Source organism: Tauraco erythrolophus, chromosome 6 (assembly GCF_009769465.1).
Source record: "Tauraco erythrolophus isolate bTauEry1 chromosome 6, bTauEry1.pri, whole genome shotgun sequence".
Lineage (NCBI taxonomy): Eukaryota > Metazoa > Chordata > Aves > Musophagiformes > Musophagidae > Tauraco > Tauraco erythrolophus.
In genome coordinates, this window is record NC_141470.1 from 757651 (window position 1) to 774365 (window position 16715).

At 43.1% G+C, this 16715-nt stretch overlaps 1 protein-coding gene across 1 annotated transcript in view; it reads left to right on the plus strand.

Moving 5' to 3' along the window:
- Positions 1-775: 775 nt before the first annotated feature.
- LDLRAD3 (low density lipoprotein receptor class A domain containing 3) overlaps positions 776-16715 on the plus strand; it is an 85736-nt gene continuing 69796 nt past the window's right edge. The window contains exons 1-2 of the mRNA XM_086612808.1: positions 776-785; positions 1938-2084. Of these exons, the coding sequence (XP_086468934.1) occupies positions 776-785; positions 1938-2084 (157 nt within the window). The remainder of the gene's footprint in view (positions 786-1937; positions 2085-16715) is intronic.

The following is a 16715-nucleotide window of genomic DNA, read 5'->3' on the forward strand; positions in this document are numbered from 1 at the left end:
CCTCCCACTCCTCCCGTCTTCCCGGCTCTACCTCCTCCCCACAGTGGTGCAGGGGAACGAGGAATGGGGGCTGCACTCAGTTCACCACATATAGTTTCTGCCGCTCCTTTCTCTTCAGGGGGAGGACTCCTCACACTCTTTCCCTGCTCCAGTGTGGGGTCCCTTCTCAAGAGACAGTTCTCCATGAACTTCTCTGACGTCAGTCCTTCCCACAGGCTGCAGTTCTTCATGAACTTCCCACAGGGTGCAGTCCTCGTTCAGCATATCGCCCCAGCACGGGCTTTCCCATGGAGTCACAGCCTTTTTTGGGTGCAGCCACCTGCTCCAGTGTGGGGTCCTCCACACCTGCCTGCACCTTTCCTTTCTCTCTGCTGCAGGTCATGCATGGCCCAAGTTTCTTTCTTCCTTCTTAAAATATGTTATTCACGGAGGCACTGACTGGCTCAGCCCTGGCCAGAGACACATCCGACTTGGAGCCGGGGAAGCTTCTTGCAGCTCCTTACAGGAGCCATCCCTGTAGCCCGTGCCCCACTACCAAAACCCGACTGCAGAAACCCAACACAAGCAGGTTCCTCTCTGAGACTGTAAGAATAAGGTAGGAAAGGGTCTTCCCTGGAACTGCTGATCCTGACAGCGGTGATGGGCTCTGCACTTCATGCAGCGTCGAAGAGCAGGGCACTCGCTGTGCTGTGTTACAGTGCTGCTCCTCACCCATGAAGCTCAGACCTTCCTGAGGAGAGGAAGGAGTTGGACTCCAACAGCAGCAGGAAGCAAGATGGGGTATGGTAGGTAATAGTGGAAACTGGCACTCCCCCAGCATTCCAAAACCCACACAATTATCCTCAAAATAGGTAAATGATTAAGCTACGCGTCAGCTGAATTTGTTCTTCCTGGTTTTGAACCATGAAGATACGCAGGCAGGCAGGAGGGGCAGATTTTTGTGACTCCTCCACCCTTCTATGGGAAGGTTTGTATTTCTGGTTTTTGCCTGGGACTACTCTGGAACATGGCAGGAAGACGAGGGAAAGGATGTTCGTTATCTCCTCTTCTGCCTTGACTTGCAGCTTCCCTCTGGCTGAACACCGTGACATACCGTTTTGCTGCTTATTGAAACCATTGAGTGCCATTATCTTCCTTCACTGAAGTTTGTGTTTCTGTGATATCTGCGTTCCAAGAACAATGCACAAAGTGGGAAACACAGCAGATTAGAACGACTGACTAGAGCTGTGTTCAACCTCGAAGGCAAATCTCTAGATTTCCCTTTCACACTGTTCTCTTGATCTCCAGTATCCTGCTACTAAACCCCCTCCGCTTGGCAGACTTGTCGTGTGCCAACTGCCTTACTTGCCTGTGGACAGATTTATGCCAGGGGACTACATTAACACCCAAGAAGCTCAATTCTAACTTTGATCAGCAGCACTATGTTTAAAACTTAATTGAAAACCTAGTATGAATTAGTCAATGCGTTACCTAGTTCCTAGCCCTCGGGTAACAACAGCAACAAAATATTCTTCAGCTAAGTACTGATCTGATGGAAGCACGGGAGTGTGGAGCTGAGTTCTTGTAGCCTCGTCTGTTTTACTCGTGTTTAGACCGACCCTATGAAGGAGATACTATTTTTTTTTTTAAACAAACCTTTCTTTCTCCTGAGAATACATAGAAGGCTATACCTGTGTTTCTAGAAAGAAGATAGCAAGAAATGAATCTGTAAAATGGGGAACATGAATGGAGAACAGGTAGAATGATAATTTAGGAAAAAGAAAGTGCTACCAAGTACCATGCTCAGGATACTGATAGGATGGTGACAAAATAACCAGGGTCAAGATCCATTTGTCTTGTCTTCATTCAACCACTGCTGAACAGCTTGCTCAACGACTGCTTTTACTATCTTTTTTCTAAAAACCTCTGCGAACTTTCCTCTTTTTTGTTTGTTGCAGAGAGCCAACTGTTGCCTGGGAATAACTTCACAAATGAATGCAACATTCCTGGAAACTTCATGTGCAGTAACGGGCGCTGTATCCCGGGAGCCTGGCAGTGTGATGGGCTGCCGGACTGCTTTGATGACAGTGATGAGAAGGAATGCCGTAAGTGACCATTGCTATGACCTTAACATGGGTAATATCCCAAGGCCTGCTGGGTAGAGTTACTGGTAGTGTATATTAGGTAAGTGGGCCTGTGAGAACCTAATGAAGTTCAACAAGGCCAAGTGCAAAGTCCTGCACATGGGTCGGGGCAATCCCAAGCACAAGTACAGGCTGGGCGGAGAATGGATTGAGAGCAGCCCTGAGGGAAAGGACTTGGGAGTGCTGGTGGATGAGAAGCTCAACATGAGCCGGCAATGTGCGCTGGCAGCCCAGAAAGCTGTCAGGGGAGGGGATTCTGCTCCTCTACTCTGCTCTCGTGAGACCCCACCTGGAATACTGCATTCAGCTCTGGAGTCCCCAGCACAAGAAAGACATGGAGCTGCTGGAGCAGGTCCAGAGGAGGCCACAAAGATTATCTGAGGGCTGGAACACCTCTGCTATGAAGACAGACTGAGAGAGTTGGGGCTGTTCAGCCTGGAGAAGAGAAGGCTCCAGGGTGATCTTCTAGCAGCCTTCCAGTACTTAAAGGGGGCCTACAGGAAAGCTGGAGAGGGACTTTTTACAAGGGCGTACCCTCAGTAAGTTTGCGGACGACACCAAGCTGGGAGGCTGTGTCGATCTGCTCGAGGGTAGGGAGGCCCTTCAGAGGGATTTGAACAGACTGGATCGTTGGGCTGAGGCCAATGGCATGAGCTTTAACAAGGCCAAGTGCAGAGTCCTTCACTTGGGGTATAAAAACCCCAAGCATCGCTATAGGCTCGGGGAAGAGTGGCTGGAGAGCTGCCTGGCGGAGAAGGACCTGGGGGTCTTGGTTGACTACCGGCTTGATATGAGCCAGCAGTGTGCCCAGGTGGCCAAAAAGGCCAATGGGATACTGGCGTGTATCAAGAATAGTGTGACCAGCAGGAACAGGGAAGTGATCCTGCCCCTGTACTCGGCACTGGTGAGGCCGCACCTGGAATATTGTGTCCAGTTTTGGGCCCCTCGCTTTAACAGAGATATTGAGCTCCTGAAGCGGGTCCAGAGAAGGGCGACTAAACTGGTCAAGGGACTGGAAAATAAAACTTATGGGGAGCGGCTGAGGGAGTTGGGGCTGTTTAGCCTGGAGAAGAGGAGGCTGAGGGGAGACCTGATTACAGCCTACAAATACTTGAGAAGGGATGGTGGGGAGGTGGGGGAAGGGCTCTTTACATTAGTGATGGGTGATAGAACAAGAGGAAATGGGTATAAGCTTAGTCAGGGGAGATTCAGGTTGCATGTTAGGAAGTATTTCTTCTCTGAAAGGGTTGTCAGCCACTGGAATAGGCTGCCCAGGGAGGTGGTTGAGTCCCCATCCCTGGATGTGTTTAAGAATAGGGTGGATGAACTACTTAGCGATATGTTTTAATGGGAGATTAGGGACGGTTGGACTGGATGATCTCTAAGGTCTTTTCCAACCTAGAAATCTATGAAATCTATGATAGGACAAGGGGAAATGGCTGTAAACTGAAAGAAGGGAGATTTAGATTAGATGTAAAGAAGAAATTTTTCACTCTGAGAGTGGTGAGGCAGTGGAACAGGTTGCCCAGAGAAGCTGTGGCTGCCCCATCCCTGGAAGTGTTCAAGGCCAGGTTGGATGAGGCTTTGAGCAACCTGGTGTAGTGGAGGGTTTCCCTGCCCATGGGAAGGGGGTTGGAACTGGATGATCTTTGAAGTCCCTTCCAACCCTAACCATTCTATGATAAGTAACAAAGCTACTGCCATGTTCTTAATTTAGCTATTGTTAGGAAGAAATGTACAGCCTTTCTTCTATTTTCAGGTCTTTAAGGTTCTTCAAATTGTCCAATTTTAGTACAGCACTTGGTAGCAAGTGCCTAAACCCCTATTCACAGCTGGATAAATTGCAACAGACTTGACTTACAGTCCTTCCAATGGGGGAGTGATGCTCTGTGATTTTTAGGGATCCTGCATATACTGCACTTGACCTCCGCTACCGTCAAGACTAGTTGCTTTCATTTCAGAATTGTTGACTGTATCCTGTTATTTTTGTTCTCTCCTGTCAAAATGTAATTTTTAATCCTTTGAAACTTAATACTATCTTTCTGGAAAATAACCAAATGAATTGGATGTTTTAATCTACAGAACTCCTGGTTCTAGACAGCTAAAAAACCTCGGATCTGGCTCTCTGTGATTTCATTTTTTTCTTGCCATTAATTATGCTTTAGTTAATGTTGTTCACCCATTAGTTAGCGGGAAACTTTCTAGCCTACACCTTTTACCCGGACGGTAAGATTATGCTGCAGCATAACTCTATGATTTGAAATGCATCCGGGAGTGAAAAAACCCTCAAATTTCACATGATTCTAGAGTGACTGAGAAATTTCTGAGAAGTTACTGCTTTTCATCTAAGAAATGTTGCTCCTTTACATGTATACTTTATGGAGCTTTTCATTAAACTTAAACCGAATTATAAGAAGCTTACCTTTCCCAGAATGCTTCCAAGACATCATTAGCTTCACTTAGGGAGCAGAAGGAAGAAAGAATAGCTTCCCAAATTAACTGACTAGAAATACCACATTTTGTTATATGCTCTTGCTTTTTTAACTTGATACCTCTTCTTTAACCTCAGTTATCCATCCCTTTTAAAATAAGGAGGCTTTCATAACTGTGCTGTGGAAATCTCCATGCATAGTTCTGCTTTAAGCCAGTGAGCTTTTCTCCATTTCTAAGGCATTAAAAATATCTGTATAGAATGTGTGACGCTTTGCAGTCTTTCTAAAGCATCAGGCTTGTGTTGCAACATTGAAGACAGGTTAATTTTCTTTTTTCTTACTTGGATTTTAACATGGGCTGTTAACAGGATGGACCTGTTGTAAGGATTGATCATTGTCGTGCGTGTCTGTTTAAACCCTAGCAGAATTTATATTAGTGGGATATTTAGCAAGAATAAAAAACGTCCAGAATTCAGCCTGTACTTTTTGGTGAGATGTTCCTGATGACAATGGCTGTGTGACTCTCAGGTTCCTCATTGCCTGGCTCCTGAATATGCTGGTAGCGTGACTTCTGGTGTGCTGTTTCTACTTCTTAAAACAAGCTGAAAGATGGTACTTTTCTGTATTTATAGGGTACAAACCAGGAGGTTTTCTGTCTCTAAGAATGTTGTCATCCTCTCCTTTACATCAATTTTGTTTCACCTGGTACAATTAGAAGATCTTAATGAAGATTTTCATTAGTCTTAATGAACATTTTCTTAGTGAAGGCAGAGCTGCATGTTTATCTATGAATCAGTAACAGGAAAATAAGCTTTGTGACTCTGTTAAAAAATTTCCTTACCAAAATCAGTTGGATCTAGTGAATTGCAGACAGTAATGAATGCAGTAACTGTCAATAAAATATATTTATTTTACAGCTATAAAAAATAGCTGCAAAAAGACAGTTCATGAAAGTTGTTCTTGTCATGACAGACTTAAATAAACCTCACTGATCTAGGCTATGCTGCAACTATGAATTTAAGTTTCTGCAGAGTTGTCCTTTGATTTATTTTTTTTTTGTTAAAATACTTCCAGCCCACTTGATTGGCTAACAGTTTTCTGGATGAGCATCCTTTTGATCCTGCGCAAATCAGCGGAGATAATTAGACTGTTCTTTCCTCTTCCCATCTGTTATCTGATCACCTTCATAAATGTAAAATTAGAATGAAAGAGAGACAACAGGGAGAGCAAGGGATTCATATCCTGTGCTGACCTGCTGTCAACAGGTCAAATAAGCCAAAACAGAATGGAGATAGTGCTCATTTGAATCTCCAAACAAAAAAATAATGCAAACAAGGCTCTGTAATGCATCCAGAGAACGCTGCCTGTTCTGCATCTCCATCCTCTCCATTTTAGTAGGCAGCTTTTAACTCTGTGCATGCTGCCACAAGAAAGAAGCATATCTAATGAACCAGCCACTGTGTGGGGGGGATGCTGAATATGATTGCGTAGCTACAGTCTGTGTACCATGGCAGAGACACAGGGTGTGAGAGGAGTCACTGGGAGAAAGAATTACAGCCTTAGTAAGGAGGCTGGGAAGGTTTTGTGCTGTTAGTTATTGGCCTGTGTCTGAATTGAGGAAGTTAGCTTACTTTCTGAAGGATGAATGATTCTTCTGACCCAGGAAACATCCCCTTTTGAATGCTGCTAAGCACCGAGCCTTGCTGTTAGCTTCAGAGGGACACTTCAGTCACTTATGTGAGTATATACATACAGTGTGTGAGCTAAAAATGTTTGGTTTGCTCTTTCGATGGATTTTGAAAATGGTCCCATTCTTACAGTGTACTGTTACAGTGTTACCAACCAGTCCTTTACATCAGGAAGTAATCAGAATTTGGATGGGCTTATACAGCCTGAATCTGGTGTCAGAGTAGATTCTAGCTCAGAGATAAGGCATTGAGCAACAGTCCTGGCATCTTGTCTGAGAAGGGCAAAGGAAGAAAACTCACTTGTCTCTTCTCCCTTCTCCGGCTTGTGTCAGTCTGTAAAGACAGGCTTTGAGATTACTTTAGGCTGGAAAGAGCTCTGGAGGTCATTTGGCCCAGCTGCCTCCTCAGAGCAGCACTGACTTGGATCAGGGTTGCTCAGGGCCTTGTCTGGTCAAGTTTTGCACATTTCCAGAGATGGAGAGTCCACAGCCTCACTGGACATCTGTAGCAGGGTTTGAATATGCCCACTGGGAAATTTTTTTTTCCTAGTACATGATCCGTTTCCAGTGATGGGACAGAAGCTGAGCCAGACAATTTTTAAAGATATGCAGTGCGATTAATATTCGGATCCTCTGGCCTTAGTGAGTGGGAGAGGGGAATGTAGAAGCCCAGGAATTGCTGCTATTGACTGCAGAAACAGCAGCTGAAAAGAACAGTTGACACTCAAAATGCATGTGTGCATCACATCTGGTTGTGTCACTGTTTCAGCATGTGTTGTGACGTGTGTCAGGCAACTCTAGGAGGGACAGCCTTGCTTGGAAGTATCATGCCAGCATCACAAGGGCTGGAGCATTTGTGTGTATAGGTATGGGTATAAAACTTTTCTATTTTTTAAATTGTTTTAGGCTAGTCTTTGTTACCTTCCTCTTATCAAAATAGGACTCTACCTACTAAAACTTACCTTGCAGCAAAATTGGAGTCCTTTGTTTTCTGCTGTGATGTTGCTTTGCATTAGCTGAGCTGTTGATAGTGAAGACAAAGCCGTAAGAGTTGCATTAGCAGCATGAGATGGCTGAGTTCCCAGTATGTTACTACTGAGCTGTGTTTTGAGCTGCTTTGTTTGCGATTCCTCGTTGACTAACTAGTTCACATTGGAGGGCTTTAACCTTGCTTTAAAGTGCTTGTGTGTGAATAGGAGTTTAGTTACAGGATCCATTTAATACTGTGGACTGGTATTTCTGTGAAGACAAGCATGCTGTGTTTTGGCATGCCCACTGAGGAAGCTTCTTGCACACGTGTGTGGTTATGTGCAAAGCCTTTCTCTCTTTTGGATTGCCTTACAGTTGAACATGGATGTCAGTGATATTTTAGTGGTAGGACAAGGGGCGATGGCTTTAAACGGAAAGAGGGTAGATTTAGATTAGATATAAGGAAGAAATTCTTCACTCTGAGGGTGGTGAGGCACTGGAACAGGTTGCCCAGAGAAGTTGTAGATGCCCCATCCCTGGAAGTGTTCAAGGCCAGGTTGGATGAGGCTTTGAGTGACCTGGTGTAGTGGAGGGTTTCCCTGCCCATGGCAGTTGGCTTGGAACTAGATGATCTTTGAGGTCTCTTCCAACCTAAACCATTCTATCATTCTATGATGTTTTATCAATTCCATTGCTGTAGTATCTCATCCTGTCTTTCCCCCTTCAGACAGGAAAACTTACAATTCATGGGCTGGTTCTCATTTTCTGAGGCCAGTGAGTGAAAAGTGCTGGTCTGGGTGTGAGGAGGAAATAAGATGCAAAGCAGAATTACCTGCACGTTGTCCATTCATGTGTTATCTCTTTTCTCTCTTCTGTTTGTCCCCTTTCTGTCTCCTGTTTGCATGACCATCTCTGTTAGCTGTGTCACTTTGCTTTTGGGCTTTTTCTTCATCTCTCACACTTGCCAGTATCCATACCATCTGTCATCTTCCTTGCTTCCTCTATGCTCTGTCCCATTATCAGTTTAACACTTCCCATGCCAGCTGTCTGTATGCTGTTTAGTGCACGGTACACTTCTCATATTCTTGCCTTCTGTCATTGAAATCTGATGACAGGAAAATTTTACCCAGTTTTATCTGGAGAGGAGGGTTTAGAAGTGACATAAGAGGGAGGAAGTAAGCTGAGACAGTGACTTCTCATTGTCCTAAATAAGAACTACTTCTCCTTGAAGAAGAGTATCTCTTTGTCTTTTTCTTCAAGCCACTAAATAAAGCTTGAAAAAGAATTAATTGACCATAGCAGTGTAAATGTTTTGTGAGTATTTCCAGTTCTCTATAGTTTGAGTAATCTGCTATCATCAGTGCATCTCCCAAAATGGAGAACCTTTTTGTGGTTCATTCCCCCTGGCTTTGCTGGTTCTTGTCTATTGGGTTGCTCATCAGCCTGTGTAGTCCAATATTTGTCATACAGGTTTCTTTTAAAGGTTAGTGGGCTTTTAATTACTAGTACTACTGCTTTTTAACTGGGTAGATGATTTATAATGGAAGCTGAGGGTTGTCTTGACAAATGCAGAATCTTTACCAGCAGGAGTTTCCTGTGGAGCTTATAGGTGTGGATCGTGTAGCTCTTAAATCCTGCTCTGGCTGCATACCAAGCATATATATATACCCGGGGCAGCATATATATATACCTTGGGAGCTGCATGTTGTCAGCCGCTCTTCTCTGTCTGTTATCAGCTCTGGAAGCTCCAAAATAACACAAAATAGAGAACCTGAATGCAAAGAGCCTAGAAATGGTGTGCTTGCATGTTTCAAAACATTCCGAGGTAAATGAATTATCTTTAGTGCTGACCTTTGTACCTACCTGCTGTCATAATCCTTTGGGACCAAGACCTGCATCCCACTGTTGGAAGGATTCTCTCCTTGAGATTTAAGAGTACACTAATATTCTTAGTTAAGCTCATAATTTACTCTGTCATCTTTGTTTCCTCTTTTCTTTGCTCTTTGTAAATCTTAGTATTAGATTATTACAGAAAGAACAACGTGGATGTTGAAAATGGCTTTTGTCAGCTAATGAGCAACAGCTAGGGGAGAGATGGCATGCTGCTGCCTTTGTCAGCTAACGAGCAGCAGATGGTGCAGATCCAGAGCATGGCACATCATCCGTGCTAAGTGCCTGGCATGACAGCAGCCAGAATTAGAGACATACCGAGTACCCAGAAGTCTGGGTTCTCCTTCATCGCTCTTCTGAGAGCCATTTCTTACATACCAAGTTTGTGTGTTCAGCTATGAGCAAACAGTGGCACACAGTGACTAGCTGTGCTAGTCCAAGGGCTAAAGAGTGTAAGCTGTGGGCTAGAAAAAATTCCTATGCAAGGATAGTCCTGGAGCGGTATGTTCTCATGTTAGGGACTTCTCTCTCACATGTTTCTGTTTCCAGTTGCCCCCATTGGTCACTGGACACAAACATAAAGGTAAAATAGGTTTTTGAGTCAATGCTAAAGGCTGTGTGATTGGAGTGTATCAACGCCTGACCAACAGGTCATCATCTACACTTGTACGAATCATAGAATGGCATAGGCTGGAAGGGAGCTTAGAGATCATCTAATCCAACCTCCCTGTCATGGGCAGGGATGCCTCTCAACTAGATCAGGCTACTCAAGGCTCCGTCCAACACTCAACGCTCCGTCCAACACGAATGTGCTGCCAACACTCTTCTGCCCTGGCTAGCAAGAGCTGGCCTCTGTAGGAACATCAGGAATTGTGGTAGTAAAAAGCTCGCTTTGTCACCAGCGGTCCGTCATTGCCAGACCTTGCTTCGATTGTCCTTCAGACAGTCTTTACGAGCAAGTCTTCTCCATGGGGGAGAATGTCTTCATTAAATGAGTGCTGCATGAAAATGGTGAATTTTAACTAGCATTCCCCAGACAGGTATTGAAGCCACTTGCCAAGCAGGCTTCTGCTAAAGATCAGCTTTTTCTCCTGCCTGCTACACGTGTGCTTGCAGGAGACCTCTTGCAGTCAGAACAGAAGGGTTTATAATGTCTGCAGTCCTGGGTTGCACTCAGCATGGTGCAGTGAGCCAAGCTTTTCTGGAGTCCCACACCAGCAGGCCAACTCTCATAGCCATGTCTCATATTGGGGCAATCTGAGAAACCAGTTTAATCCAGGTGTCTAGCAGATCTGGAAAGAGCCTTTCTGTTCCTATATGAGGGAGTTGAAGCCCTTGGAACCCATGCTGAAGCTAGAGTACTGGTGACAAATAATCTAAGAACTGCTAGATCTGGTAGGCTGCATGCTGTAGTGCAAAGATAAAGATCTGAGAAAACTTAAATTTTCTTTTTGTGTTCAATTCATTAAAAACACTCATGTTTTGGGGGCTTTTATTAATGTGTGGTGGGAATGTTTTCTGATCTGTGTTTTTGTTGTAACTATGTTTCTGTTGTTATTTTTGCAAGCATTTTGCAAAATTTTGCCCTGTCTTTGACAGGTTAGTAGAATAATATTTGAGATACTGGTGTAATTACTTGTTCATTGCTGGTATGTTGGCATATTAATCCTTAATTTCAGCTTCTCTTATGTATCTCTTAACCGTGTTCTTGGTTTTATTCTGTAGAGTTTGAACAGTGTGTTTATATATGGTAGCAATGCCCTATGTTTTCACATTCCGTTCTTTGTCTATCTTTTCTTTATTGGGTATATTTTCAGTTCCATGTGATCCATCTAAATGCACGCAGCATTTATAGCCTCAGAAGAGATGATAAAAGGGTGGGAGATGTGGCACAACTAAGCTTGCATCATACAAAGTGTTTGTATCTGCACCCTTGCTCTTACTCTTTGCTGCACTGGTGGGAAATTCGACTGGATTAGCAATATATTGTAGTTTGAAAATACAGACCACCATAACCATTTTTAAGTTTTCCCCAAGGTTTCCTGTACCTTATTGTTCCATCTCCAATTTAAAACTTACCTACTGGAAAAAACGTTTACTGCTCCCTCTGGTGTTCGCTTGCAACGGGTTTTTACTGCTTGACCCGTTCAGGGATGGAGAGTCTGCTGGGAAGTGTTTGTAACAATTACACACGGTTGTGAATGAGACAGAAATCTGAGTCTTTTCACAAGAATGCTAAATGAAACCCCCGCTGTGCAATTAGCAGCCTCGGTTTCCTAGGTTATGTGAAGAATCTTTTCCTGTGCTCTAAAACCTTTCAGATGAGAAACTGGAACTCACAAAACAAAGGCAGGTTGGTTAGGGTTCATCTTCAGACTGGCAGTTAAGGTGCGTTTTGACTGACTTAATTATTTCTAGTTTCTACAAAAGAGGTGCTTTTTGAAGAACTGTCCATTAAAAGCATCACAGCATCGGAGGAGTGGAAATTCTTTAAGAAAAGAAAAAAGCCCACTGAAACCAAAGTCATGGCTGAGGAAGTTGCTCTGTCATTGGAGCAGCTCTTGAATGCAAGAACTCCTACACTGCTTGGTGCAGCCTGTGGAAGGAAGGAGGAGGATCGACTGGGGACTCTACCAGCTTCAAACCCATGTCATATGCCTGGAAGTCTCAGATGAGGACTGTCAGACTGCCTTGTCCTGCCCTCTTTGATGTGGGGTGGGTTTTAGAAGGCCTTTAGATTTGTTGCTATTCATTGCTTTAAAACAAATAAATAAAAAAAAAATCATGGAGCTTGGCCTCAATCCAGAGCATACTTTGAGTCTCAGGAAGATCACAAGCTGGAATTATATTAAGACACATTATGTACTCATACTTTTCCCGTGTAAGTCCCAGAATTAAAATGGAGGCACAGACAAAATTTACTAATAAATGGTCAGTACTATCGACTCAAATCGTTCTGGTGACAATCTGAATTTAGATGTTTCTCCTCGCCTTTCCTTACACTTTGCTGTGAGAGCAGTCAGTCATGGCCTCCACGCTGCTAAGAATAAGTAACCAGATCTCGTCGCTGCTTTGAAAGACTGAGAGAAAAGATCTTGTAGAGACAATGGGTTCTACAATCTCCATAAGCTATTTAATGACTGCTGATTATGATAGTGCAATTATTACAGCTGAAGATCACTTGCTTGGGTTTCGCCATTCAGCAGAGTCAGCCTAATGAATGGCTTTCATGTACAGGAACAAAGGGCACGAAATAACTCAGCCTGCTGTCCTTTTAAATACTAGGCTCTAGGCTCAACAAGCAGAGCTCAGTGCACTGAAGAATGAGATGCAGCATTTTGTTAATAATAAATGCCTGCCCAATTCAGAAGTAACATCAGTAAGCTCCTAGGGATTGTCTAAAACAGCTGAGATCTCAGAAATACAGCAGCGGGCCAAGACCCTGGGCAGGACTAATCCTACCCGTCGGTAAAGATTACTGACTCTGAATTGTTTAATATATCAATGGCTCCAAGAAATGGTTCTTAAAACATCAGTTGAAGCCTGGTGTTAACTAAGGCTAATGCTGTAGAAGGTGAGGGGCAGAGGGATGTTTTCAAGAGATACTTTCAGATTCCTGGCATTAAGATCCAGCATTGCATACCTACAACAGCTTTTTGGACTGCCCCATCATGTGTAAAAGTGAAGTCATCTCATCTGCAGTCTGGTGCTGCTAGCCAGACGCACTTTCAACTTTGAGAAGCTTCCAGTGCTGGTTTCTGATAAGTTTGGATTCTCTCTTGCTAGCTAACAGCTTATGGTAGTGTGAGCTAAATAGCTGTGAAGTATGCATTTTATCAAAGCTCACCACATTTTGAAAAAGATAAATAAGCAAGTAATGAATACTTGCAAGTGAGAGATTCAGCAGCCTGTCACTTAAAAAAACCCCACAAAAACAAAACAAAAAACAAAAACAAAAAACAACCAAACACCAAAACACCCCCCCCTCCCCAAAAACCCCACACATCAAAACTCCAGCATCAAAATCACTTTGCACATTTGAGGATTTTATCTTATGATTCTAACACCATTCAAAAGTGTTAGAGCTGAGCTTGTAGTTCATCAAATCTCTATCTGCTACTTTGGAAAGCGTGGAGTGGCTGTGGCATGGCTCGTGGTACTTACCAGAGACTTAGGTGGCTGTGAACTTTGGTCATTGTCTGTGCACAGTTTTGGAGATGGTGACAAGCCTCTGCTGCCAATGGATGTGTCCAAAGACAGCTGAATGGTTTATGCAAATAACCAAGCTAGACATCACCTACTGACTGATTTAAGGTGCTCTGTGATCCCCCGTGAGCATGAAGGATGATCATACAGGCACAAGGAACAGGATAAAGGCATAGGGATAAATATAAAAGCAGTATGTTAAAATAACTAGTATAATTACCCCAACTTGAATGCTTTAAAACTCTGTATTCGTGCTAAAATCTGTGTGAAATAATAGAAGTGTGGGGCCCGTGGGTTGTTTTTTTTTGAGAGTATGATCTGGGAATATAACTCTCCCTATAAACAGGACTAGCAGTCCACCTTTGTGATGTCCTACCTTACACTACATCTCCATCTAGTGCATTTTGAATGTCTGCAGAGAAAGCACAAATGTGTAAGGAAACCTGTAAGTAGGTAATTTTTTTTTTTTATCAACTACTTATGATGGGGGGTGAATATATGGAAGGGGAAAATCTAACAGCAGGGCCAGAACTAAGGAAGAGAGAAGCATTGTCCCAGAACTTGCCCCCTGGAGGGATCATGGCAATGAAAAGCTGCAGTCAAAGTAGATTTTGCGTATTTATGTTAATGGAGTGAGCATCATCATGTGCTAGAGTCCATGCTGCAAGGTGTTGTGCCAACTGTCCAAAACCAGTCTTTAGTGGTCCTGTTCTTACTTATAATCCAGTAATAATTTGTGTAAAAGCCTAATGAATTAGCATCTTTTTTCTTTTTCTAAATAACTAGAACACACAGCAGAAATCTAGGAATTCCTCTATAAAAGCAGTTGTATGTATTGTAGTTGTACACATACCCGTGGAAGACCTCTGGACTTCTAATCACAGCTTATGATTGCTGAGTGCTTTTGAGTCTCCTTCTGTTTTTCTTGCTGTTTCCCGTTATCTCCTGGTTGACCTGGAATATTTGTTGCAGGTAGGTGACAAACATCAGAATTTTTAAGCAAAGCTGAATATTAAACAATGCATGAAATGAGCATCTGCATTAATTGTGAAGATGCTGTAAGCCAGCTGCTGATCTTTTTGTCATTTACTCAGATGGCTCTCAAACTTGGAATATCAGACTGGAATTAACTCTTGTTTTCACTCATGAGTAAGCAATCAGATACTTAGTAGTTATAATAAGATTATAATGAAGTGACCATGGTGAATGTTTCATTTGAAGCTCAGCTACAGAAATTTACACATGAGCAAGGGCAAGTGCAACAGCTACTTATATTTGGTAGCTTTTTATGCAGGCAGGTCAAAAGAGTTTGTAGTGCTAATTATTTAATCCTCTTGATGGGCTCCTCTACATGGGAGTCAGTAAATAGCCTGATTGGAGAGCTTGGAATCAGACAGGTTTAACAGCTGGATGGAATCAGTGGCATAACTGAAATAAGAAGATCAAGTAGCTAGTAGCCCAGAATAGAGTGAGGGATTGTGGCCCATCAGGCACTCTGATGTCCTAGGAGGTGTTGCCCCTGCTACTGGAGTCCCTTAAGGGTGGTGTTGTCTCCTGCCTGTGTGCATCTTGAGTAACTTCTCAACTTTGGAGTTATACTTAATCAGCTGTTACACCGTACAAATTTAGAATTTGTCCTTTTGTATCATGTTATTGTTCAGGTTGTTTAATGAGTAGGAACTTCTAAAATACTTCTTTTAGTGAGAAATTGCTTTACTGAATGTCTGAAAAACAAACTGTCTGTGTTCTCTTCTGACATCTCATCTGCTTTGTGATGATTTCGAAGGACTGAAACATAGACTTCTAGACGATGAAAAATTATTTTAAGGCCTTACTATCTGACAAGAAGTCTGCCCCATAGTAGTCCAGCTCTGAGGTGCTTTCTGGTTTTTCTCTTTTCCAAGGAAGCAGTTTACTCTTCATGGCAGCAGACTCCATTGGCTATTTTACTTCAGCATTTGTCCTTTCTCTCTTATCGTAAACGATAGCGTAAATATTGCCTATGTGAGTGAGTAGTATTTTACTGTGTTGGAGGCAACCTTTGATGTTTCCTATGGGGCTAATTTCACTACTTAAAAAAAAAAAAAAAAAAAATTGCTGCCTTTAAAATAAAGTACTTTTTAGGCTCACTTTCTCTGTGTTTACATTAGCAGTTTATGATTAGCAACTCTTTCACCTGAGTGGTTAAACAGAGAGCAAAGGTAGGAGTGACCCAAGGGCTTTTTGTAGGTGCAGTGAATGCTCTGCAGTTGGCTATGTGTTGGATCAAAACTCATTAAATACTTGTTTTGTCTTGAATTGGAGAACTTCTGGTGTAGTAGACTCTAGGCGGATTTTATAGTGGGAATAGTACTCAAGTGCTAGCTTTTTTTTCTAGATAGGAAAAAGCAAGCAGAGGAAGGGAAACTTTTCTGTGCCATTCTGCAAGACAGCCCTGTTGAAGAGCTCTGTCAGCCAACAAATGATGCATTTGTCTTCTGTGCTGCTGAATGACTGCAGGTGATGGTGGCTTTCCTGCCGGGCACCGAACTGAAAATACTGGAGTAGTTAACTGTTAGTATTAACTGGTTTTTATCAGTTCTTGGGGCAAAAAGGATCGTATCCTGGTGCCATCCTGCTTGTATTGTAAAATCAATCCTTTGTGAATTGAAGTTAAACCCAGTTTTTCAAAGATGAGGGACAAGTGGAAAAGATGGTTACCTTTAACTCCTTCACATAGAGTATTGACTGGAGTGCTGCACCTTGCCACGCATGCATCAAGAGAGACTGTGTTGACAGTGCTGTCTGATGTGGCTGTGGCATCTCTCCACATAAATTAACAGCAGCAGAGAAGTTCAAGGTGGTTCATTGTCAAAGTCAGGAAAATACCTGCCACTCTGCAGTAATGCAGCATCGGCACACAACCGTTTCTGTCTGGAGAGTAGCTCTTGTCGCATGCAAGTAATCAAGTTTTGATTAGCTGAATAAATCATCATCTGTTGTTGGATTGAGACATGTGAGTGTGAAGCAGCATAAAGTTATTTTGCCTCATTGCTACGTGGGAGGGGTTCTAAGGCAACAACTAAAACTGATGTTTTAGATCAAGGACTTGTCAGCTTCTCATACTGCCCTGCCAGTGAGGAGTCTGGGGTGCACAAGAAGTTGGGAGGGGACACAGCCAGGACAGCTGACCCCAACTGGACAAAAGGATATTCCATACCATGTAACATCATGCTGAACAATAACATTGGGAGGGAGTTGGTTGGGAGGTGGTGGCCACTGCTCAGGGACTGGCTGGGCGTGGGTCAGTGGCTGGGGAGCAATTGCATTGTACATCACTTGTTTTGTGTATTCTGTTATTATTGTTATCATTATCATCATCATCCCTTCCTTTTATGTCCTATTAAGCTGTCTTTATCTCAGCCTGTG